This window comes from Mizuhopecten yessoensis, unplaced genomic scaffold (assembly GCF_002113885.1).
Source record: "Mizuhopecten yessoensis strain PY_sf001 unplaced genomic scaffold, ASM211388v2 scaffold716351, whole genome shotgun sequence".
In the NCBI taxonomy this organism is placed as follows: domain Eukaryota; kingdom Metazoa; phylum Mollusca; class Bivalvia; order Pectinida; family Pectinidae; genus Mizuhopecten; species Mizuhopecten yessoensis.
This window is the reverse complement of record NW_018480073.1, coordinates 270,782-298,689: the sequence shown is the minus strand read 5'-3', so window position 1 is coordinate 298,689 and position 27,908 is coordinate 270,782. Positions and strand designations below refer to the sequence as shown.

The window sequence follows — 27,908 nt, the reverse complement described above, 5'->3', positions numbered from 1 at the left end:
TGATATCAGCAAACTGTCGGAATACCTTGGATATTATCAACGTTCTGGATGTAAAATCCCGACAACACAGGAATTAAAAATCTGCATCACTTGAACGATTTTTGCGAAGCAGAAGCACAATAAATTGTTATCAAACTTCAGTGACGTAGTTCATCATATGATAAGTTGGAAGACGTCGATAGTTAGGCTAGAAACCGAAGAATTCTGACCTTCAACTGAAACAAAACCTATCAAAACAACGATGGCTTCCCTCGGGAGTATCGGAAGTGTAATGGGGAATATAGACGACATTGAGAAAGGTAAAGGGACGATGTTAGTTGCTGTGGCTACCAGTTATATTGTAGGTCGATTCCAGAATCTTGCCGGTGCTGTCACATTTTGGGTTTGACTCATGCGTATACTCATGACTGTATACGTATTTGTTTTATTGTGAATTATAGCCAAAAATGTCTGAACACACACGTACATATAAAGTCTGGTCTTTCGTTATGCATAACATTTGGAGGGGGCAGTGCAGCAACAGACTATGGAAATTTAAAATCGAAATGCCAAATAAGTGAGGCAGGTTTTAATTATACATAGGTGTAGTAGGACGAGGAATAGTGATAAAGGTAGTGCCGTCGCTTGGACTTCTTCTTCTTTAGGGTGCAGGAGCTGAGCTCCATCAATGTGTTGACGATTATATGCCCTCGGGGGTCCTATCACAGAGGTGTAAAAAAAGCGTTATTTACAGTGATTAGTTTTATTTTGTATTAGTGCAGGGTATAGATAAAAGGTAAAAGCTGGCATATGTTTTAGCATGTGATGAGGGCTTCAAAGGTGTGTGTATGCGTAAGGGTGTGCATGTCTGGATCGAGGGTCTACGGGTGTGAGTAGATATGTTGGGTTTATAGCTAAGATTTGGTGATTAGGTAGCTCAAATCCAAGTCTGGCCTTGCATTTTCCTGCTCCTATATTACACCTGTTACAAATGGTGGCTGTGGCTTTCTCTGTAGTGACAAGGAGGGATAGAACCTTGGTTATTGTGGCGATCAAGAGAAGGTGTTCAAAAAGGGGGAATAGTGTGGCAGGTTTCAGTTATAGGTTTAAGATTGTCTTCCAGCTTCGCATTAGAGGGAAAATAACTTCAGCACATTTGGTAGAATCACAGACCGGGAAGCTGGGGGTTGTTTGGGTTTGATCCCCAATGCTACTCTTTTTTCCAGTTGCAAAAAGATTCTATCTCAATTGTATATTTTTTGGGCATAGGCAGTAGTAAATTTTCAATACGGAAATTAGTGCCTGCATCCATAAAATAACTTGTAATAGTAACTTATGTAGCGGAACTAGACTGGGTCAATCGTCAGCGAACATGCAGGTAGCTCAATTGGAAGAGCGTTCATCTGGAGTTTGGAAAGTCTCAGGTTCAAATCCAAGACTTGCTGTGCTTTTTTCCTCACCTACTACAATTGGCCCCCAATGAAAAAAACCCAATGAAGGTGGTATAGAGACATGTTTATCCTCGAGGTCGAAGGCTTTGTTAAAGGAGGGAGGAATGTAGCAGAACTAGACTGGTTGGATCATCGGTGACCAGGTTGCTCAATTGATAGAGTTTCGTCTAGAGTTTGGAGGGTCTTGGTTTCGATCCATGAGCTGGCTGTGCATTTTCTACTCCTACTAACTTAACTTATTCATGTAAAGTAAATAGGTAGAAATACATGTCATGTAAAATTAATGTCAAAGATAAGCAGAGGTCCTTGCTTACTGATGACTTACTGACTTCAAGCCCAATTTCCCCCCTGGCCGTAACAAAAGACTTGCTCAATTTGATAGATAAATGTGTTCATTCCCTAATCTAGCTAGTGGTATTCTGATTAATCAATCTTGTTGACTATTGGTTAATTAAATGAAACGCTAAATCAACTAATTGACTCCGAATTCTTGGTTGATGTTTTTCGAATGATTGGGTACGTAGATATTATGGAGTTTTCAGTAGAGTGATTCGTGATTTCAAGCCTTTCTCCATAATAATAATAATATTTATTCAGGTAAAATAGGCATATTATTACAAGATATCAAAATTTAGAATTAAACATACAATTAAGATCACAATGCAGCCTGGAAATAAAAAGAATATTTTGTATTGAGACTGAGAATAAGAATAGATCTATTATAATAAAAGGTTTCTTAATTCAATCCTTGACATATATCACAGAGTATAAAAATCTAAAAAAAAGTATAATACGCCGTTAAAAAAAGGCAGATATTACTATAAAATGAGACGGACTATTTTTTAGTACATGAAGGTAGATATAAATAAGTCGCATATTACCAAAAATAAGCTAAATACCAAAAAGAATGAAGTAGAAGAATTAAGTATCCTGATATTTATTTTCAGCTGCTGTGTTGTCATTGACACAATTTTACTTATACTCATACTTCACAACTGGGGTCTTGTAAATAACTCAAAAGAACAGCATGGAGCCGATTCTACAATGTATAATCAATCTTTAAAACTATTATGAATCAACCATTAATTCAGTGAAAGATAATGATGAACAATCATTAAATTTCAATCAAGTCTATCGTACCCAAATAAAAGGACAGGTATTATATCAAGGTTTTACTGCTCACATATTTGTTTCCTCCAGTACAAGTCATGAAATTATCTCCTGTCTGACAGTATGTGAGATATCAGCCTTTTGACTCCTTCAACCCTGAAGACACATTTGAACTCTTCCAATTCAAAGGTTGAAAAAGGTCATTATGAAATTTCAGGGGTGAATGCGTTAATTATTATTCAATTAAAAGCATTTAAAAAAAAATGTTATCATTAGAGCAAAGAAAAAAAATGCGTATGAATAGGTTATATTAAAACAGTCAAAATTTACTCATCTTAAATATAACTTTGAAATGTAATTTACATAGTGAAGTAGGTTTTCATTCATGTATATTTCTGCATGCCAAAAAGGCAAATCATAATCTTTCTATTCAACGTTTTCCAAATTATTCCATCAATACTCAACTGATTTTTTTTATGCAAATAATTATGTTAATTTTCCTATCAATTTCATTTAGATTTAAACAATTTTACTAACTAAAGATACATACCTTTGCTGAATATGTACCAAAGAAAACAAGCAACAAAATACACATTTTATGTAGTTTCTTCTTGGTTTTAAATATCATTTTACATCAATAAAAAAAATATCATTGAAATATATTTAAAAAAAATTATTCAGAGATCGATTTTCAGAGCATGAACATCGTTTTTTTTCCAGATTTTTTGGGTGCGCAAAATATTTGAGTAGAAGCTTTTTTTCCAGATTTTCAGCCTCAAAAAGTACCTGCGCAAATTACACAGGTGCGCAAGTTACATGGGTTTTTACGGTAATGAAAAAGAAAAAAAAGAAGATGAAGAGATAATTTTGATATGTTACCTTTTAGTTTTGGAAAAGATGTGTTCCCTGTCGTGTCATCAGCTCTGCTGTAGGTGTTGAATATTGAAAACTAAACAACTTTAGTGTATGGTTGCATTATTATTAAAATCCAATCAATCACAAATTGAAAATAGGTGTTCCTGAAGATGTTATCTAGGAATTGTATGTTTTCATACATACTGGTAAAGCATCATATTTCACATTTCACAGGTGTCAATAGATATGTATATATACCTATACATCCCGTATTTGTATAGCGGGTGATCATATCACATAGGTGGTAGATATATATGTGTCGGTCAACACATTGCCCAGAGCAAATTGAGAAAGCGATGTACATGAAATAATTAATATGGAACTTCCTGGATATATATTCCTAAGATACAACTCTAGTTCCTGGTTAAATATGTTGTTGTAAGGTATTTATTAGGAAATAGGTATACCATCTAGGTATGTACCCAAATTAGCTAAAAAAAATCCATCTTGTCAATAAAACCAAGCATCTTTTAATTTGTTAACTTATCAGAAATGTGATTTATTCTTTCAGATATTTTTCATATTCAATTTTATAGATGGGGTCACTGTTTCAGTTTAAACATCAAGTGCTATCCATTCGTCTAGTATTGGGGTGGCATTTCCCCGAGCATTGATCTTAACCTCTAAAACGGCAAATATTAATCCTTATATACATGTATACACATCAGGAAAGGTCCAAACATATATCTTTTAATTTGTTTTTTCAGGTCCTGTGGTCAATTTTAACCGATTTGTTTTTGGATTGAGGTAAAAATGTTCATGTCAATTTCAAGGTGAATTATTATGTGAAATCAAGAAAAAACTGAAATTAATGTCTTTTTTTTTCATGTGAAATTGATTTTATTGCTCATTATTGAGTCAATTTTGCATGAAAATTGTTTTCTATTGGTTTTACTTTTTTTCACTTATAAATTGACATGAAGGGTTTTTACCTGTTTTTCAACTTTACATGAACATTTATTTTTATTGATTTTATCATTTTTACCTATAAATTGATAAGAACAATTTCTGCCTGTTTTTCAACTTTACATGAATATACATATTGATTTTATTATTTTTACATATAAGTTGATGTGAAGGATTTATGTCTGTTTAATTTTTTTCTGACTTAAAATTGCAAATTTAGAAGGAATAAACAATACTCTTTGGAACATATATCACTGAACATATATCAAATACATATATTACGTAATAGCCCTAAACCGACCATTACTGTATATATATTACATACTATATACAGTAATGGTCAGTTTAGGGCTAAAAGGTGATACATTATTGCTATGCAAAATGCCCCAGGTGTTCTAGAAGTCATCCAGGGTGTACTCACCTGTGTTTATATGGAATGACACAAATTTGCTGGTACATCTACTTATACACCTGTGTGTATGTTTACCCCGGTATACTTTAAGTGATAAGATAAGGAGAACCATCAGCGGATGACACTATTAGCAGGACGGATCGTCAGCTTCTCGCATCATCAGCATCCATCATGGTGACAAATATGCCTTCGATATGGAAATCTAAGCCTTTATCTACATAGAAAGAAAGATCATCTCTTTCCGACACCTATTAGTCTGCAGTGTTATCTTCCACTATACCAGCAAGACCTACTGGAATTTCATATGTTGGACCAAGAGGAATATTATGAATAAATTATTTTCGCTTTGAATAATCACCGATGTTTTACCGCTATATTTTTCGAACCCATGGAAGAACATTTTAAAATATATTCCTGTCAAAGAAGGTGTGATTTGAGTAGGATTCGGTTACAAAATCATTGAATTACTTAGAAAAAAATTATAGTGCGTTTTTTTTTGAGTACATGTATTTGCGTAATTAGCTTGGATTATTTTGACGCCAATCATGAGAAGATCAAATACCTACGTTGTTAACGATTCCAACGGAACAGAAGGGCAGACAACCGACTCAAAACTACGATTTTTCCATCGCAGTAATTCAGAACCTGCGCATTGCCACAGGATTAACATGACAGGAGATACAGAGACATGCATGGAAAATGCTATGACGTCACACTATCTACAGACTAAAGGTCAAACCCAATTTTTTTAAAAAATTTTATCAGATTATTCCTGCGAGTATTTCAAATTTGTTCCAAAAAACCCCGTGAAAAATGTATGATAAATGGTTGGGAGAGGTTTTCGTTTGTTCCCGTGTATTATTCAATTTTATCTTTTATTTTTTGAATCTGATGATGAGTTGAATTGACAGATAACGTTTTGTCATTCTTGACAATCTATAGTTGCTGTTCATTATTAAGTGGATTTTGTTTTTCATATTTAAGAGCTGTTTTGTGGCAAATTTCTGTTTGTATTTCTTATTTTTTTAAAATTTTGATTGTATTTTTCAGTGACATTGTAAGAACGTCTAACTTGCTATTGGATTAATTACGATGTAACCCGGATAGATAGTCACCTCTATCTCGTTTTAGTCAGTGGCACAGTTTAAAAATACACCCTTTAAACCTGCACTCCTCTGAATCTTGAAAGTTTTCAATAAGATGGTTTTCATCATTCAATCGTTTTCCAAAATAGCATATAATAATAGATATAAGAACGATTTNATGACCCTTCTGAGCATTAACGTGATAAAAAACCGAGTTACCGACTTACATGATAATTATCTCGGAAAATGTAAAAATATGTCAACATAATTTACACTTTATTGCGAGATATTCATAGATAATGTTGACATCTTCTCAGATTATGTTGACATCGTTTAAAAATTGTGTTGACATAGATAACTCGCAAGTCAAAAGTCGATAAATTTACAGGTGTAGTCATATGTGTGTGTCTATATATGTTCATCTAATATTACTTGACAAACAAATGTAGAAATACAATCACTGGGGGTTCCCATTGATAAACATTGTATTTACAACCTGGTTCAGTTGTATGCAAGGGTTTTGGTTTGGTTTGTGTGTGTTTTACGTCCTATTAACAGCTATGGTCATTTAAGGACGTGCCAGGTTTTGGTGGTGGAGAAAAGCCAGAATTCCCGGAGAAAAACCACTGACCTATGGCCAGTACCTACATTGTAGCAACTGCCCCACGTAGGCCTCGAACCCGCGACCCAGTGGTAGAGGACTTGTGGTCGCAGAATGTTAGACGCCTTTAAACAACTTGGCCACCGCAGCCCCCTGTATACAAGGAATTTCGTGTAGCTTCATTTATATAGTTTGTCAATGTGAGACATGAACTTAAGTTGTGAAAGATGTTACATGGTACTCTATATAAAAGTATCGGTGATGAGGGACAAGGGTTGTTGGACTGTTTTCTGGTTTGGACCATTTGTTATAAGAATTTAAACTTTATTTCTTGTACATCAATTGTGAAACAGTTATTACAACTTATATTTATTTGATAACTCTTGTTGGACCGGATGGTATCGTGCTTGGGTATTAGTGTGGGATGAAACCAGAGTACCCAGAGATAATCCATGTGGTCGAGCGGAATCGAACCTCAGCATTCTTGGTGAAAGGCGAGTGCGATATCCATTGACGCACCACCCGGCCACCCTTTAAATAGTTTCCCACAGGGACATATCACATGCTAAATAACAAGATATATAAGTGAGTGTAATTTATATATATGCTGTACTGTGATGCCCATTTATATGTATCTTTGGTTATACAGCAGATGACATGTCCCTGTGCATTTCCCTGGTTTTATGACACTTCCAATCATATCAAACATTTATTGATGTTCAAAAGTAAAATTATTTTCCTGTTGTATTTGTAGGTGCACAGGTAGCGACTAGTTTGCTGCAGCAGAGGGCCAATGATGTCCGCGCAAATCGTGTCAACTGGCAGTCCTATCTACAGTATGTTTACCTTATAATTACATCATGTAGTCACCTAAATTTGATAAAAAAAAAAAATGTTTTGAATTATAATACAGAATGCCAGAAATTTCCGTTGCAGTTTGAATTTTGGCTATTTCAACCTCCTTAACAATCTAAGATTAATTCATTAGCCAGACATAGTTCACAGCCACTCATTAAAATGTACTTTCTTCCTGTTATGGAAGTCTGGCCTTATTCTTGACAAAGCAATAGCCAATCAAATGTGTGGAAATGCATTTGAAAATTTGAAATAAAGCATAATTTTAATTCATGAAAATAAAAAAAAGTAACATTGAAATAAAATTATTTGCCTACCAACCAAGCCTAATTTTTTTTTTAGGCATTTTATCTGAAACAAGCATTTGTTTGGGCCTAAGGAGTTGTAGACTAACGTCGCAAAGAAAAAACACAACTCTTATCTTGGTTTTGGCCAATTCCAGTAAAGCAGACACAAACGTCTTATAAATATTGTTAATATTAGAAACAAAGATAATTTTCCTGGCAAATCTTAAATTAAGAAGAAAAAGATAAACTCCAAACATTTTTGTTTCAAGGGGACAGATGATCTCATCTGAAGACTTCTCTTTCATCTCTAAATTTGACACAGCAAGCAGTGAAGTACGAAGAGCTATCCTCACTGAAAACCCGTTGCAGGTATGACACAATTCATTTAAAATTCTATCTTATTATATAATCTCCCGCTCAATTAGTTGGCGGGGGATATAGAAATGCGGTTTGTCTGTGCACCTGGTTGAGAAGAATTACTTTCATCTATATCTTACCTACTACAAGTGCTATGTTGATTATACTTTCATCAATTGTTTATCCCTTTTACCACTGTAGACCAAAATGGACTCATCCAGATCAATACATGGTAGAGTCTACTAAAGTTACATAGGGGTGACAGGGTTATCTAGGGTTGCTCTTCTGAATGCATATTGTGGATGCTGATTTGGACCTATGTTTTACGCTTCATGTTTTAATGAATTTTGCACTGCAAGTGATAGAAATTGATGACAGGGTTTTCTTGTTTAGTGTTAGTTCACCTGGCACGAAGTATCTGTAAGCATATTGAGGATAAATTGCCTGACTTACTCCGCCTGTCATTTGCCAGTGGTCCAGCTTTACTTTGAATGATAGTATTTGATCTGTAATTCGCCTTCAAGGTTACAGGGATCAATTGTATTGTAATCTGTAAGATTGAGACTTACATTGGCTTAGATCAACCTGAGTCCAGAGAGTGACTTGATCTACTGTGTGACCAGACACAGGTTATGTCTTAAAAGATCTAAAGAGAGGCTAGACAAAAGATTTTGTCTGATATGTCACCAGACATTGGCAAATTCTGTTGGGGGGAGGGTGTGTGATATTGCATGACAACAATTTTTTTGGGGTCAAATCTAATAATTTTGCGTTGTTACGACTTATCGAATCTTGTGTCTTCTGGTAAGATTCAGGACATTTTTTATAAGGAATAAATAAAAAAAATCTTCTCACACATTTTGTTTTATTACATTCTCTTTTTTCAAAATACTAATTTCCCTGTACATACAGGTAGTTTGAGTTTGTTGTAGAAAACTTGGCATCCTTCATCAGTGGTGCTATTACTGGAAGCATGAACTCATCTAGAAGCTCTTCTATCTATTTCTCCCTCTCATCTTAGTAATGTTAGACTAAACTGCAGCTTGATTAACATGAGTCCAGACAATGGCTTAGTCTACTGTGAGACTAGAGAGAGGTTAAGTCTAATGAGCGACTAGACACAGACTTAGTCTACTGTGAGACTAGAGGGAAGTTAAGTCTAACGAGCGACTAGACACAGACTTAGTCTGCTGTGAGACTAGAGAGAGGTTAAGTTTAACGAGCGACTAGACACAGACTTAGTCTACTGTGAGACTAGAGAGAGGTTAAGTCTAACGAGCGACTAGACACAGACTTAGTCTGCTGTGAGACTAGAGAGAGGTTAAGTTTAACGAGCGACTAGACACAGACTGAGTCTACTGTGAGACTAGAGAGAGGTTAAGTCTAACGAGCGACTAAGCACAGACTTAGTCTACTGTGAGACTAGAGAGAGGTTACGTCTAACGAGCGACTAGACACAGACTTAGTCTACTGTGAGACTAGAGAGAGGTTAAGTCTAACGAGTGACTTGACACAGACTTAGTCTACTGTGAGACTAGAGAGAGGTTATGTCTAACGAGCGACTAGACAAAGACTTAATTAGTCTGATGAAACACCGGGCAGTAATTTATATTAATGAAAGACTAAACTGTTTATATGAAAATATCTATTCAAATATAAATATGAAATCAATTTATTTTACAACAATTATGAAACAATTTAGTTCACCTTATATTAATCACTCTTGTTGGCCCGGATGTTAGAACATGGGGGGGGGGGGGTGTGTCTTAATGTGGGAGGAAGCCGGAGTACCCGGAGAAAACCCACATAGTCGGGCAGATGACCCATACCTTTTGTGTACGATCAGGGAGTCGAACCCGGCCGCCTTGGTGAAAGGCAAGTGTGCTATCCACTGCACCATCGACCACCCACTTATTCAAAAATCGTCATCTGAATGAAAATTTGTATGCTCATCTCATACTGCAATTAAATTTCTTGTATTTCTTTCCAGTTTGCCAAGACATTCTTTAACCTGATGAGCCAGATTGCCAAGGACCAGACACTACAGTACATCCTTACAATGCTGGATGACGTTCTGCAGGTGAGCGGGGAACCAGAAAGGGGTTTAGTCCAATGTGAAACTAAACAGAAGTTTAATTTGAGACCAGAAAATAATTAGTCCAGTTTGAAACTAAACACTAGTATATTTTGAGACCAGAAAGCGATTTAGTCCAATGTGAAACTAAACAGAAGCATAATTTGAGACCAGAAAATAATTAGTCCAGTTTGAATCTAAACACTAGTATATTTTGAGACCAGAAAGCGATTTAGTCCAATGTGAAACTAAACAGAAGTTAAATTTGAGAACAGAAAGTGGTTTGGTCTAATGTGAAACTAGAAAGAAGTTTAATTTGAGTCCAGAAAATTTGTTTAGTCTACTGTGAAAGTAAACAATAGTAAACAGTACTAGTGGCTTAGATTAATTTGAGACCAGAAAATGGTTTAATCTAAAATGAGATAAGAAATATGCTTAGTCAAATATGAGATCAGAGCTTAACCTAATGTGAAATCAGAAAGAGGCTTTGTCTTACATGAGATCAGAAATAGGTATAATGTGATATCGGAAAGATGCTTAGTGTAATATGAGATCAAAACAGGCTTAGTCCAATGTGAAACCAGACAGATCCCTAGTCTAACGTGAGATCAGAAAGAGGCTTAGTATAATGTTAGATAAAAAAAAGGCTAAGTTCAATATGAGATCAGAAAAAGGCTGAGTCTAACATGAGATCAAAAATAGCCTTAATCTTATGTGAATCAAAAAAAGTTTAATATGACATCGGACAGAGGCTTTGTAAAATATTAGACTAAACAGTGGCTAAGTCTGATGTGGGACTAGACATAGGTTTAGTCTAATATGAGATCAGACAAAGTACAGTGGCTTAATTAGTCTGATGTGAGACTGCATAAAGTCATGTAGTCCGTTGCGAGACAAGACAGAGGTTTAAGCTAGTGTGAGGCCTGTACCTGGCAGAGGTTGCGTCTGGTTCAAGACCAACCAGGCTCAGTCTTATAAGGAATTCATCTTTTTTCATAAACCTGTTTTTCAGTAAGTTTAGACTATTTTGACATTTTGATCCTTATATTATTATGGTGTTACTACAAGAAGATGAATATGAAAAGCTTCGATGAAATCTCATGATGATAAGTTTTCCTTTTTAAGCAGTAATTTTACTTTCACTTTGCATTGTGTTAACAGGAAGATAAATCTAGAGTGGATATATTCAAAGGGTATGCCAAACGCAGCAAGGAGTCGGTGTGGACTCCATTCCTGCACTTACTCAACAGGGACGACAGATTCATCGTGTATCAAGTAAGTGTACATTCACTTTCTTCTTAAGTTCTTTCTCCAGTTTCTCAATGCCCATACTTATCTAGCTACGTTGTACTACCGTCTCATCAGCAGGAACTTTTCTACTTCTGTCATTGTGTAAGCTGCACTGAGGTTCTAGAGTACATCAGCATAAATACAATGTGTGACAGATTTTAATTGTACATAGGGTTAAGGTGGCTTTCTAGCTTCGAGCTAGAGAGAATTTCCCTTTAGCTCAGTAGTAGAGCGTCCGATTAGGAACCTGGGGATCGTGAGTTTGACCTTCGGTGGACACACTACTAGTATTCTCTTTCCTGTTACAAATGGTGTTCATGGCCCTCCCTGTGGTGACAGGGAGTTAGAACCAAGGTTGTGGTGCTTGTCCCTTTAGCTCAGTGGTAGAGCGGCTGACTAGGAACCTGGAGATCGCGGGTTCGATCCCCGGTGGAAGCACGCTACTCTCTTTCCTGTTACAAATGGTGTTCATGGCCCTCCCTGTAGTGACAGGGAGTTAGAACCAAGGTTGTGGTGCTTGTCCCTTTAGCTCAGTGGTAGAGCGTCCGACTAGGAACCTGGAGATCGCGGGTTCGATCCCCGGTGGAAGCACGCTATTCTCTTTCCTGTTACAAATGTTTAGCGATTCTGCTTAGTCTACTACCACTTATATGTCTTAGGAATATTTGGCACTGTGTACTTAAGATCCTTGTCCCACAACCTCTGGTTATTCAAATATACAGTTACCTCCCTTTAATTTTATTTTGGATAACTGTAGCACAATTTGGCCAAGACCCTTATCATTCTTGCCAACTTTTTTGAAATTTCGACGGGGAGATTCTGCTTGCTCAAAATCAAAACAAAAATAAAGTGTGTGTATTTACCCCCTAGAGACAAAATAACACATTTAAATGACATACTTTGAGTTGTTCTTTCAAAAGAAATCATAAGATCTTAGAATATAGAAATAGTTTAGCAAATTCACTGGTTAAAAACACTAAATTTACGGGTCCAAAAGCAGGAGTCTCCCTCCTAACTAGGGAGAGTTGGCGAGTATGACTTCTTTTGACCAGACGGCTCAGTTGGTGACAGCCATAGCATCACAACTTGAAATCCAGGGTTCAAATTCACTACCACAAGCTGAAATTTTACACTCCGAAAAATGTTGCTGATTATTTTTTGATTATTTCACTTTTATTATTTTTTCATACAATTCCTATAAGGTATAGATTTCTTTTCAGAAATGATTTATCAAAACTAGTCATGTTAGGAAAAAAACAGTCTCCAATGTGTAATTACAGATTTTGGCAGTGGTACATGGGTCCTTAATAAGAACATGACATTAAGCAGAACATGACATTAAGCAGAGCATGACATTAAGCAGAATATGACATTAAGTAGAAAATGACATGCAGACAAACCAAATCACTGCCAAAGTCATTTTAAATGTGTAAAATGTTTCCAATGCAAAGCTAAGTTTGTTTGGCAGTAGACTGTGATACTGGGATCCATTCCTCCTTCTATATTTGAAGTATACATAAGGTATCTCACTTCTGGTTCAGACGGCCTTTAAACAATCAAAAATAGCTTCATGATTTATTTAACATAACTGTCAACCCTCCCTCATTAAGAGGAAGACTCCCTCATTTTGACCAAAATTTATCAATCTCCCTCGAAACTCCCTCATTCAAGTCCAAACTCACACAATCTCAAAATCTACATCCTGTGGTCAAATGGTCTAGTTACTGCAGGTTGTGTGTGTAATGATCATAATAGGTGTGTCTGAATCAAATGAATGTTTTTTGGAGTTATTTTGATACATAAAAAGAGAAAGATAAATTGAGCAATGTAGCTTTAGTCGCGTTTCATGCACTTTCTCCCTCATTGGAAATGTGGAATGAGGGAGATCTCCCTCAATGGAAATGTGGAATGAGGGAGATCTCCCTCAATGGAAATGTGGAATGAGGGAGATCTTCCTCATTGGAGGTTTCAGAGGTTGAAACCTACATGTATGTACGGGTAATTATAATTACCTGGATAATAATAATAAGCATTTTCTCTGGCAAATAGAATATCATAATAATCAGGTTCCTCTATTGTATATCCACAGACAAGTCGGATCATTGCTAAAATCGCCTGCTGGAGTAAAGAGTCTATGGGGGCGGAGGATCTCAAGTTCTATCTGAACTGGCTGAAGGATCAGCTCCGACAGCCTGGTAACGAATACATGCAGACGGCTGCCAGGTGTCTACAGATGATGCTGCGTGTTGATATGTACAGACAGGTGTTTGTGGATGTGGACGGCATATCAACGTGAGTTGTCTCCCTTGATAGTTTATAAAAAAATTATTTCATAAACAGATACACAGATTTTATTCTGACTGTAGGACTTTAAAACAATCCTCTGCTGTCAGCTCAATACAGTTTCAACAAATTCTGAGACAAGACCATGGACATTTGAATAACATTAATCACTAGTGAAAAAAGTAAATTATACATAAATTCCAAATTAAGAGTAATTAGTGTTCACAACATTAATTTGATTATTAATCATCAGAAAGTTTATTGATTTCATATATTTAACAACGGCTGGAAAATAAAATTAGTACTCTATAATTATAGAGTATCGGCTGGTTTCTCCAGTGATGGTCTGGGCAAGACTCGAAAGATTTGATAGTTCTTGATAACATCATCTCTGGGGACAGGCTGTTCCAGAGGTCAACAGTTCGTTGAAAAAAATAAAAATAATGACTGATTAAGCTTGTTTGGTTGCCAGATTTGAACACTTTTAAGTTAAGTTGAGTTAGGTAAATGATGTAAATAGGCAAATTTTGCCTCTATGTTTAAGATAATTTGAATGTTTTTAAAATATCTAAATCAGTTAAGGTAAATGATACCAACAAGTTTAACAATATCATAACCAGTGTCACTAATGTAAAATATTTGTTTCAGACCTTTTTATAAGAAATATGTCGTAAAATTAACATCTTGCCATGAATTTGACAGAATTGTTGTTGATCGAAAGGTGATTGAATTTTTGAAAATAGAAATAAAAAATAATAAAAGTAGAAAACTCATGCAGGGGTCAAAACGGGAACCTGTACATTACAAAGCCTTCACTTCACCACTGTTACCATACAGGAATTATATGAACATAGCATCAAAATTAGTGTCAAATTTATAAGGGCGTTAGAGGTCATTGCCGCCTTATCAGAGATTTAGAATTAGTTGTTATATGCATAATCTGGAATATATCAAGTATGCAAGTATGAAATTTCAAATTCATTCGACAACTGGTTTAGGAGTTATGGCGTGACAAAGATAGACTAAACCTGCATTTTTGCAATAAAATGCGTGAATATTATCTGTTGTGCATCTTTTTGGTTGAATATTGGCCATTTTGAAGGAAATTAACTAAACCATCTTCAATTTTTGAAAGCCTCTGCATGCAATAAACAAAATAATATTTGACCTGCTTAAACATTGTCACACCAGTGTTCATTGGTAGAAAGGAATTTTTGGTTGTTACATGCAGAGGCTTTCATTTCTGCATGCTAACTGTCCGAAAACACCATATTTTGGTTATTTCTGCATAGCAACGCAGCTTTGTTGCTATGGTAGGGAAACAACGCATGCGCATTGGAAAAAATCTGCACCAAGAAATTAACATAGCCCCAATTAACCAATATTCAACATTTGACCTTTGAACTTAATCTTATATCCTTTGACAATGACCTTTGAACTTAATCTTACATCCTTTGCCATTTCAGTATCGTTATGGTCCTTGCTGGCAAGGTGGGATTCCAGATCCAGTACCAGTTGACATTTTGCCTATGGTGTTTGACCTTTAACCATGTGTTAGCTGAAAAGATGAACAAGTAAGTGTCAATGCAGTAATAGATGATGAATTGCTTTCAAGTTGTAAACTTAATATGTTTTACAGCAATTATGAAACATGAAACATGTTTTGTAACCTATATTGATATATTCAACACTTCAAAAACTTTTTCTGAATAACCAAAATGCCTAGCATAATGATATGTGGCCAGTTACAATCAGATAAAGAGCTTCAGGGTTTGTCTAAGTGAATGATTTACTCCCATATTCAAGGTCACTGGGGTCAAATGTGTTGAAAACATTTAGATAATTTCTTCTGAATAACCAAAATGGCTAGGGTGATGATTTTATGCCAGTAGCTTGTAAGTTTGTACATGTGAATGACCTTGACCAACTTTCAAGGTCACATATGGTCAAATGTGTCTAACCCTTTGACCAACTTTTGCCTGAATCTTTATATTAGTTCACTTTTAAGGTTACAAATGTGAGATCAATAGCAGGAGACCGATGCAGGCCCATTGGGCCTCTTGTCTAGAAACAATATTTAAATAATGTGGGAGAAAAAGTTCCGCCAACTTTTGGTGACTGGTAATCATGTTTATCTGTAACTTTTGTTAGTTAATTTTGTAATTGTATAAAGACACCCAGTAAATCTAGTGTCTTTATCTAATTTGAAAATAAACTGACTAAGGTTAAACAAGGGCTCCTGTCGGAGTGGAGGAGAACCAATGTCCTGGTGAATGATGGTCGAAAGTTGGTGGTAATAGGAATCGGAGATGGATACCTACATGTAACGGTATTCAGTAGAGTTCCATCGCGGAAAATGATTTCAAAGGATATATAAGATGGAGCACCAACAACTAAATTTCGTGGTTTTGATGACTTCTTGCCTAGCTAGTCGAAACATGTAAACCGTGAGTAAAACACAGAATCTAGACGTTGATGCTCCATCTTATATATCCTTTGTATAACCTGAGTTAGATAAAGACGATAATCAATCATCGCTTGTTAGAAAACCTCTTTGTATCACATTGAATTGACCGGCATATTTCAAGACGTCTGACAAAATTAATGGTACTGAATATCTTGAACTCAAGTGTTTGCGTTCATGCAACCCGTAGTCGGGATTTTAAACGATGTAGTTACTGAATTGGTGGTAATCGAGTGCAGTCATGAGAGATTAGTAGAATCTTCCCCTGCCTTGAGGGTGTGAAAACAACAAAATCTCCAACACAAGGGGTGATCTATATGGTTGTCTAACCCAAGGCTCTGTACACACGTGTCTTGCATAGGCAGAGGTGGGGAAAACAGTGTTCCAGTTTTTCAGTAGTAGAAGACAAAGAAAAGATCTCACAGAGTTGTGTTTTTAGTACATGAAAACTGGTATTTTACAGATACAGCATCATTCCAACTCTGGCCGACATTCTCAGTGAAAATGTGAAGGAAAAAGTATCAAGAATTATCCTTGCAGTTTTCAGGGTAAGTGATACAATAATTTAAGGCCCACCATTTAAAGCTTTTCTGTTGATGTTAGTTTCCTTCCAAACCTTGGCCATGAAATACAATTTTTCATTGGCACTGTTGAACATAAAACATCTTTTTCATGGCCCCATGAAAAATATTGAAATATCACTTCATGGCATGTTTTCATGGGTTGATGGGATTTTCATGGTAATTTCATGGTTTCTCCAGTAGTGTTATATGTCTGTGACCTTTTGACCTATAACCTTATTATAAAATCCATGTGACCTTTAATTTCAACCTGAAGTATAACTGTATACCAGGAAATTTTCGCTGCAGTGTTAAATTTTGCCTTTTTTGCATGCTGTAATGAGAACGAATTTAACAGAATGAATACACAAAACATAGTAATTAACCTGTTCACCACTGTAGAATATAATGGACTCATCCATATCAATGCATGGTAGAGTCTACTAAAGTTACATAGGGGTGAAAGGGTTAAATGTGAAGGGCAAAATTACCACTGGGGTAGTATAAACTGGCGATGGGCAAAAGTTTGACTGGATGAAGATATGAAGATTTTCCATGATGTGTACATTATACAGACGTGTAAAATGACCTATTGATCTATTGACATATCAATTTGACATTTCGACAGGTCATGTGACTTATCGACTTTTGAGTGACTTTTGACAGTTGAAATATTTGAACCTGAAAGAAATCTACAGGCGCAGATCTAAGGAATATTCGGCACATGTATATTGAGGGGTCCAGACGTGCCTGACCGAAACTAAAATGCTGACTATTGCTAGTTTGAGTTATTTCTTTATAAATCAAGGTCAATCCACATGTAGATTTTAAGATACGTTATATAATTTAGTGGACGCCTGAAAGAAGGACATATTAATCTTGATATATTGTTATTTACTTTCTGAAACTGCACATTTTTTAGCTCTGCCTATATAGATCAGTCCAAGTGCGTTCGTTTATCATGGAATATTTCTGCGCCACCTGAACCGTTTCAACCAGGATACCCCAATGTAACCTAGATCTATTGATTGTATGTTGTGCTTCTAACTAATCTGACCTGGTGTTTTTATGACAGAACCTGCTGGAGAAGCCAGAGGAGACAGAAATGGTTCAGGAGCATGCCCTCGCCATGGTACAGTGTAAGGTTCTCAAACAGCTTGAGCTGCTGGACTCACGGAAGTTTGATGACCCAGACATCGTGGACGACATCTTGTACCTTAATGAAACCCTCCAAAAGTCTGTGCAGGATCTGAGGTACGTTTTACAAGATGTACAGGACTGTTTTATATGAAAAGGTTTTGGTGGTCCCTATTTTTTAGCTGACCTGGCCCAAATAGTCAAGTGAGCTTATGTCCTGGTGCAGCGTCCGTCGTCCATTGCCCATCTATCGCCAGCTTTTCATTCAAACAACTTCTTCTGGAGAGCCAAAAGACTTAGAGTCATGATATTTGGCTGGTTGCTTCCTTTACCTCCTTTCAAGGTCACAGTGGTCAAATAAGTCAAAAATTTTAAACAACCTCTTCTGGAGAACCAAAAGGCCTACACTCATATTTGGCTGGTTGCTTCTTTTGAAGGAGACAAGCAAAAATTACCTTGACCTACAATATCACAGTGGTCAAATATGTCAAAAACTTGAAACGACTTCTTCTGAAGAACAAAAGGCATAGAGTCATGATATTTGGCTGGTTGCTTCCTTTGATAGAGTCCAACAATGTTTGAGAAAAAAAAATGACCTGGCCCACTTTCAAGGTAAAAAAAGTCAAATATGTAAAGAATCATGATTTCTTGCTGGTAGCTGGCAGCTAGTACATTAAATATCAACTACTAGATAATAAATAATAATTTGAGGTCCTTAAATACCGTAGGTTGTCTCGGAGCGGTTCACAAATTAATAACCGTGGTTATAGGGCCTTTGCAACCAGCCAATATCTTTCTCGACTCCCTGGGGAGCATACAGCCGGTGCTGCCATTTCGGCGCTCACAGCTAGCATTCTACAGAATGTTTGACTTGCACTAGATTAGAGTATTCCTTCTCTTGTTTCACACAGTTCGTTTGACGAGTACTGCTCAGAAGTGAAGTCAGGAAGGCTGGAGTGGAGCCCAGTACACAAATCAGAACGTTTCTGGAGAGAAAATGCCCCTCGACTCAATGAGAAAAACTACGAACTTCTCAAGTAAGTACTTCTGTCTGGAATTAAATAGAATTGAATACTGTAAAAGTACACATTTAGCGGACTACAATTTTTAGCACATTATAATTTTTTTTACTGATCAGCACATTGATGAATTAGCATACTATTTACATAATTATGCAAAAGAAAACTATATTCAGGAACCTAAAAATAGTGCATTCATAATTAAGTGCAATATTTATAATTAGGGAAACGCTATGAATAGAATACTGCTAAAATATGTATGCTACTTAACAGTAAGATTTCCTAGACACAGGATATATATATATATATATTATAAATCAGAAAAATGAACCTTACAGACAAATAAATATTATATAAAGAAAAATTCTTAACAACGAGACTTTAGTACTTTCATCTCTTCTAGGAGATTCTTCAGACTATCATGTATAAGAATAATGTATATATATATACATAGATTCGTTGAGCTTTGAATCTGTTTTTTCGGTCTTATCATGCAAACTAGATACATATTATTATAAACAGCATATTGTTCAGATTATCCTGTCTATTCTGACCTTGTGGGACACACACTCTTGGTCAGATTAACCTGTCTATTCTGACATTGTGGGACACACAATCTTGGTCAGATTAACCTGTCTATACAGACATTGTGGGACACAATGTTAGTCAGATTAACCTGTTTATTCTGACATTGTGGGACACACAATCTTGGTCAGATAAACCTGTCTATTCTGACATTGTGGGACACACAATGTTGGTCAGATTAACCTATCTATTCTGACATTGTGGGACACACAATGTTGGTCAGATTAACTTGTCTATTCTGACATTGTGGGACACACAATTTTTGTCAGATTAACCTGTCTATTCTGACAGTGTGGGACACACAATGTTGGTCAGATTAACCGGTCTATTCTGACATTGTGGGACACACAATGTTGGTCGGATTAACCTGTTTATTCTGACATTGTGGTACACACAATGTTGGTCAGATTAACCTGTCTATTCTGACATTGTGGGACACTCAATTTTTGTCAGATTAACTGGTCTATTCTGACATTGTGGGACACACAATGTTGGTCAGATTAACCTATCTATTCTGACATTGTGGGACACACAATGTTGGTCAGATTAACTTGTCTATTCTGACATTGTGGGACACACAATTTTTGTCAGATTAACCTGTCCATTCTGATGGCTGTGAGATGAACACCATAATGGTCAGAAAAGGCAGAATGTTGGAATGTACAGGTTTTCTTTGGTAGTTTTTAATGAGAATCGAAAAATATCATTCTGTAGAATTAAAAGGAAACGTCAAATTACTCAAGGGTCAGGTTTGACAGGTTTCATTGAAGCAAGAGAACAAATATTCATTTGGATTTAGAAGCATTGAAAAATATATTTATAAAAAGAAAACAAAAAGAGTGTCCTAGAAGCTTCGTAGTGTTTTCACCTCTTAATTAATAAGTTCATCAGGCAATTTCCACTTTTAGAATAAGTATATACTGTAAAATTGTTAATTTTTTGCGTGTGTGGGTGTGCTCCCATATTACGTGTTGAGTAAATCAGCATTTAAATATCCACACCGAAAGATAATTTATATTTATCATATGAGTACCGTGTTATGCAGTGTCATAAAGCCATCACATAAATTATGTTTATGTACCTTGTGTGATATCACTCCGGAAATGACGTCACAATCGAATAGGAACAATCAATGTGACGTCACGTCATTGTGAAGCGGACGCAATTTTCATCATTTGAGAGGGCGGCCAAGTGCAAACTATTCGTTTCAGATCACAATTATACAGTTTACTTTGTATTATATGATTCTGTTATTCGTTTCCCTTCATATTACATTAATGATACTCGTTTTGGATTTTACAAATTTGCTCGCCAGAGGCTTGCAAACTTGAAAAATCCAAAACTTGTATCATAAATCTAATATGTAAAGGGGCACTTATGACAGATCCTTTATGTAAAATAGATTGTTTGACATATATGCATTACAGAACCTTTGCCAGTGCAGAAATATCCACAGCTTGTTCAGAATAAAGAATCATAATGCGAACATTTCCACATGTGAAAATCTGCAGTTTTTACACAATATTTTGCAGCAGATTTCATGGAATTCACTTTTTCTTTCAGGATTTTAGTCAGATTATTGAGTGACAGCAAAGACCCCCTCATCTTATCCGTGTCTGCCCATGATTTAGGGGAGTATGTGCGATACTACCCCAGAGGTAAAAAGTAAGTACTGCAATATCATGGGTAAAGTACTACTTCAGATGATTTGGATTACCCCTCGCAGGAAAAGTCATTGAGGAGATGCAGCATTACTTTTGTACATTGTAAGTACATTTGTACTGAACATCATATTTGTATGCCCCCGCCATAAAAAGAGGGGGCATATAGTGTTGCCCATGTCTGTCCCGTCCCGTGTAAACACCTAGCAACTGCATTCTTTCACTTTATGCAAAAGTATGAGTATATTATATACCTCTTACATCGTTGAGTTTCAGGGTTCCAAGGTCAAGGCCAAGGTCACGGTTGCTATTTATAAAAAAAATCATCAGCCAATTTCGTGTCATCACTCTAGTTACTTCATTTCTTAACTGATTTTGATGCAAGTTTATAAACAGAATACCTCAGACATCATTTTTGTGTATCAGGGTTCAATGATCAATGCCCACATATTTCAGGGTATCAAGATCAAAGTGATTGTAACTATTTATAGAACATCAAAAACTGAATCTAATTTCACTTGTTCATGTTATTGAACAGTTGACGGTGAACTTATCCTTATTGAATAATCAATGATAAACTTGTTTATTTGAACAGTTGATGGTAAACTGTTCATATTATTGAACAGTAGACGATACACTTATTCTTATTGAACAATCAATGATAAACTTGTTTATTTGAACAGTTGATGGTAAACTGTTCATATTATTGAACAGTAGACGATACACTTATTCTTATTGAACAATCAATGATAAACTTGTTTATTTGAACAGTTGATGGTAAACTGTTCATATTATTGAACAGTAGACGATACACTTATTCTTATTGAACAATCAATGATAAACTTGTTTATTTGAACAGTTGATGGTAAACTGTTCATATTATTGAACAGTAGACGATACACTTATTCTTATTGAACAATCAATGATAAACTTGTTTATTTGAACAGTTGATGGTAAACTGTTCATATTATTGAACAGTAGACGATACACTTATTCTTATTGAACAATCAATGATAAATTTGTCGTTTAAGGTTATTGAACAATCAATGATAAACTTGTCGTTTAAGGTAAACTTGTCATATTATTGAACAGTTGACTGTAAACTTCTCTTTATTCAACAATCAATGATAAACTGATGGTTTCTTTTGCAGTGTCATAGAACAACTTGGAGGTAAGCAGCTAGTCATGCAGTATCTATCCCACGACGATCCTAACGTGAGGTTTGAGGCTTTGATTGCGGTGCAGAAACTTATGGTACATAACTGGTAAGTATATACAATGTTAAAAGAGAGTCATTGTTGAAAGGCTGGTTAGCTTAACGCAAATTTTTAAAACATGATTTTTTGAAATTACCAAAACATTTTCAAATATTTTTGTTTTATTGTCATTAATTAGATGATCATTTTAAATCCTTAAATGTCAGTTTTTGTTTTGAATTCAATTTTTCGTTGAAAAATACAAAACTGAAATGTTACGGTAAGTCGTTGGTAAGCTATTGTGATATTGACCTCAACTTCCTCTCGGTCAATATCTCTTTCTCTATTTATCACCAAATATTCACCTCAGCTATAGTCTATACGTTTTTGATAACTGTACAATCCATATCATTACAATGAACACTAACTACAGTTTGAGTTAAGGCTAGCTGATGTAATTGATGTTTTGGAGTACTTGTATTATCTGCACGCCTGTAATATGTCATGACAAAATTGAAGGCTCTGTACTTACCACTTTGTGCATAATACAAGTATATTAGGTGTATCCTTTAATTTACATCAAAAGAACTATGTGGCAACATAACTGTGAAGTTGACCAGCTTAAAATTCGGGGTTCGTCTGTAATCTTTAAAGGACAGGTGAATATTAAAATGTAGCTGCGTGCCTTAGAATTTGTCATAACATATTCCAGGGTTGCAGAGAACTTAGGTGACCATATACATTATTTGCATCTATTGATAGACGATGGTGTTTGCCAACTTCGTTTATTTTGATTTATTTTATTAACTTTAGGTTTATTGGCTAATGAACTCATATACAACAAAACTTTCTATTTTGCATCTTTCATTAATGATTCATTCAGAATAAATACTTGTATGTTCATATGTCTTCAAGTTCTGTGTACAAAAAACGTATTTGAAGAAAATACTGTCTTTTCAAGATGGCAGACCAAGCAAATCGATGATCTTTTTGAGCACAGGTCCATGAAGACTATAATTAGTAACATGTTGTGTACAAAGTAAGGAAATACAATACCTTTTGTTACAAAACATTGCTTGGTTAAATGTACGTGGTAAAACGTTTGTCGTGTGTTTTGCAGGGAATACCTCGGTCGACAGTTACAGGACACCACACCCAAAGATGCGCCGGGTCTCGTCTCGGCCAAGGCCTAGTCCTAGTCCCGTCGCCACATTGCTGTTCATCGCATATAGTGAGGTAGATGAAAAAACGTGCAATGCAAGCATTCATCGTGAAGATTGTTACCGTTTCCATTGGACGTGGTGAAGAAGAAAATAGTTTGAGGTTCTTTCATCACCAAAATCTTAAGTGCTTTCATCACGTTACGATATGGTCGTTTAAATTTCGGGATCATTCCTCCATGACCATCTTTTCGTGCATTATGCTTACTTTAATGAATGTGGACTGTATGAAATGTGTCTAGAAAGTGAGAATTCACAGAATATGTTAATGTTTGTTTTTTCTAATATTTTTTTTTTTTGTACACATGATATTATTATCAAAATAATATTAGTTTTTATAGAGAAAGAAACTAATAGATGGATGGAAATGCATCTGTGATGTGATTAAACATAATGGAGAATTAGAATTACAAAAAAATCAATAACAGTAGATAATTATAGACAAATTGTAATCACGGGACATATATTTCTTTAATCTAGATCAAGAGCTATTACAGAATTAAATATATGGGTTGCCCGATAGCTCTTCACCACTGGGTCGCGGGTTTGAGGTGTATGTGTGGCAGTCGCCAGGTACGCGCCGTAGGTCAGTGGTTTTTCTCCGGGAACTCTGGCTTTCCACCACCTCCTGGCACGTCCTTAAATGACCATAGCTGGTAATAGAACGTAAAACACAAACAAATCAAACTAAATCTTTCTTAATAGCAGGTTATGATATCATTATAATCCTATGCTAGATCCATCTGTTATTGTTGATGAACAGTACACGTTTATACGCAATTATGAATGAGATGATTTTTTCTCAATTTGATGTTATGTGAAAAAACCAGGACAAAAAGTGTGCTTCCAAATTTATTGTTTTAAGTGCAGTGCATCAAAGGTACATTGAAAATAGTATTTGTTATGGAAAGAAAAAGAACTGGGTTTTGCCGAAGTGATGTCTGCCTAATTGATTTATCACAAATTCATCACATTTATTACAGAATCAGGTTAATTAGAAGAAAAAAAGATAATAATTTAGTTATAATTATGATATTAATTGCTTTGTACACAACAACTTGTGTGCCGACATAATACATTCCGATTTGCAGATGTATATATATATATTAGCAAAAAAAATGGGTCTGCTATTCATCATTTAAGTACATAAATATGTGTGGTAATTGCATTATTCTGGTTATTTTCTGTTGATGTTCCTATCGAATATCAGGGTAAATTGTTTGTTTTGGAATGAACTTGTTTAATAGGAGGGGCACGCTGGGCAAGTAGTTAAGGTGTCTGACCGACTACGACCACTAGCCCTCCACCAATGGGTCCTTTGTTCGAGACCTAAGTTGGGCAATCACCAGGTATTACTAATACTATTAGTCCCAGCTTTTTCTACGGGAACTCCAGTGTCCCCCCACAACCATAACAAGGTCCGTTTTTTGTTTAAACGGTTGAACCGGTGGGCATAGTTGTTGGTTTAATAAATTAGGTCTGACCTGGTAATCTGATGCTGCTTTTAGGCGAGCCTTGACAAAGCCTTGCATTGCTTGCATAAGCATTTGCAGGTGCGCCAGAATTTAGACCCGAGAATGTTACATTTAAAGACAGTCAAACCGTTTGTTCCGCATAAACGAACAGGCCCGTGGTACATCCTTAAATGACCATGGTTGTTACTAGGACATAAAACAATGACAAACCAATGGTTAATAGAACTTTTTCTAAATATTGGTTTGAAGCTTTCTCTATGATATGTTATGATAGAGGATTTATTCTACTAGAAAAAGTGAAATTATTTTGAAGTTTCATGAAAAAAATTAGAAATCCATTATTTGTTGTTGTTTGTATCCTTGACTATAATTTTCATATTTTCCTGCATATAATGTATTAAGAGCAGATCAGAACAAATGACACAGAGGTGTTTTACCTTAACTCATTCACCCCTGAAATGTCATAATGAACTATTCTAACCTTTGCATTGGAAGAGTTCAAATGCGTCTCCAGGGGATGAATGAGCTAAAGGTATTCACAAAAAAATACAAAGTTAATAGTTGTATTCACAAAGATGATACAATCTTTGTCCAAACATGAATTAGTTAAAATGTAATAAATCGTCAATGACATTGAATTGGTACTGGTCTCCATTGTGAAACTTTCCTACACGATAGTTGTAATAATACACGGATGATTGTATATAATATTATGCGATACAAATGAAGCTATATTTGATCTAAATCACTGTATATTGTACATTTAACCCTTTCACCAACTTTAGTAGACTCTACCATGCATTGATCTGGATGAGTCCATTATGGTCTATAGTGGTGAAAGGGTATCCAGAGGAAATGCTCTCTTACGTTCTTTTCTCACCTGCAATATGGCAAGACAAAATCAAAGGCGCATGGCTTTAAGATAGTTAAAAACCTGACCAATCAGTAGGCTGGGACTTGTCCTTTAAAGATTACAGAGGAACAACACCTGACCTCAGAGCTAGTCAAAATTTACCGCATGGTGCTACGCGATTCTTTTGATGTACAGGATCAAACTAGCCTACCTGTATCGTCCACAGGGTGGTACGTACAGGGCTTTCAATTTCATCAGGAAATATTTCAGGGGTGCAAAGATCGTAATAGAGCTAATCCACGGAATTTTGAAGATTTTTTGTTTTTGTTGTTGTTGTATAATTGAATGAAGATTGGGTCATTAGTCTATAAATAATATGCTAGTCAGAAAAACGATTTATTGATGTTTTCTTGATGTGTTACCACTCTCCTGAATACAGACTTAGTGCATTTTTGGTCATTACAGTATTTATCCGGCAATAAGCCCATGCCTGGTAATAAGCCCACCTAAGATCAGTTGCAATTATCATAGTAAATAGTAAAATGCCAACATTTTCGTGGTCCTGTAATAAGCTGTAATGAGTCGGAGTTTATGTGTCACACTTGGTGTATTGCAGGATAAATATTGAAGAATAACATATCTCTAATATAATATAGCAGTTTTGATTTAAACAAGCAGAGTTGGTTGCTTACTCAAATAAATGGGGAACACTAATTCCACAGACGCATCTATATCTTGTATAATTTTTTTTTTTTTTTTTTTAAATTCTTTCAAAGAAATCATTAAAAACTAAATCGGTAAAACAAACTGTTCATGTTTTGTTTTATGTATTATTATCTGATTTTGCTAATATTGTATTCAAGTAATGTATCACAATTTAATTAGTCCAATTGTATATATATCATTTTAGACTGAGATGACACTGATTTGTTTAAAATATTGTTTCTTTATAAAAAAACAGAGTTAAATGCATTTAGACTGTAGATATTAAGGGTGTATTTAACTTCTATATTTTAATGCTATAAAAAATGAAATGCAAGATAAATCACGTTTATTACGTTTTCTTTACCGGTCTTTGAGCTTACCCTGAGCTTTCATCAGTGTTGAGTTGATTTGCTGGAATAATTTCAAGACCATGTAAAGCAGAATTGAAAGATGAGCATAAACTCTGGCAGAAAGCTGCATTTCCTGTTTGCATCTTCAAATTCAGGATTATTTTCATAACCTTTCAAAGGTTGTCTAAACTTACTTTAAAGGGAAAAAAACAATTTAGGATCCCCGTACCGCTACCGAAAACTTGAACTATGCATTAGTGACTGTTTTTTCTGACATGTCAATAGCTTTGATAAATAATTTCTGAAAAGAAAACCATAGCATACAGGGAAATTTATTACGAATAACAGAGATGAAATAAACAATGAATACATCAACAACAGTGTTGTGAGTGTAAAAAGTATGCTGGGCTTGACTGGGACTCGAACTCTGAACTTCAGATTTTTATACTCTAATCAACCTTGCCTGACTGTACTTCAGCTATGTTCAATACGAAACTAAGAGGATTTTATTGTATACAGATTGTATATATATGCAAAAAGACAGTACAGTGGGACGGGGATCCTTGAGGAATTTTTATTAATGAAAAAATATATAAATCACTAGATCTCTGTCTGTTGGCAATACATACTCCTACATTCTGTTTGTAGGACAAGAAATAGTCATACATTTTATAAATATAAACACACGAAATGTAGGATTATTTATTGTAAGTAGGCGGAGATTTTAATGATTTTTATTTTGAAGATGTGAAGAAGATTGAACATGTTGTATCGTCACGGAATTAGATGAATCTAAGTCCGCGGTATCATTTATATCTATAGTGAACAGACTTCTAAGTTTTGGTGCTGTGTAAACGTTTGTAGGATTAAAACAAAAAGTGACTATGATCGTTAGATATTGATTTGAATGACCATTTATATCATGTATGAAGAATGAGTCATGACAGAAAAGTTGAAAAAATAGTGACTTCTTGATTAATTTATATATATTATATTACTGAATGAGGTTTATTGAGGAAAGGGTATCCTTGTTTATTGATGTATCAGACAATAAATAAATTATATATGTAAACAAGAT

General features: G+C 35.4%; 1 protein-coding gene across 1 annotated transcript; it reads left to right on the top strand.

Annotated features, from left to right (window-relative positions):
• Positions 1-117: 117 nt before the first annotated feature.
• LOC110443519 (V-type proton ATPase subunit H-like) lies at positions 118-27,908 on the top strand. Its single transcript, XM_021487783.1, has 13 exons — positions 118-299; positions 7,214-7,295; positions 7,871-7,970; positions 9,949-10,038; positions 11,194-11,307; positions 13,412-13,614; positions 15,072-15,179; positions 16,533-16,617; positions 17,705-17,883; positions 18,678-18,803; positions 20,934-21,035; positions 22,183-22,296; positions 23,348-27,908. The coding sequence occupies exons 1-13, from the start codon at positions 242-244 to the stop codon at positions 23,418-23,420; spliced, it is 1,434 nt and encodes a 477-aa protein (XP_021343458.1). The 5' UTR covers positions 118-241; the 3' UTR covers positions 23,421-27,908.

Bases quoted from the DNA above. Each gene is read 5' to 3' on its own strand.
- LOC110443519 (XM_021487783.1), top strand. From the start codon at position 242: ATGGCTTCCCTCGGGAGTATCGGAAGTGTAATGGGGAATATAGACGAC. The intron at 18,804-20,933 runs GTAAGTACTTCT...TTTTTCTTTCAG, and splicing joins AAAAACTACGAACTTCTCAA to GATTTTAGTCAGATTATTGA. The intron at 22,297-23,347 runs GTAAGTATATAC...TGTGTTTTGCAG, and splicing joins AAACTTATGGTACATAACTG to GGAATACCTCGGTCGACAGT.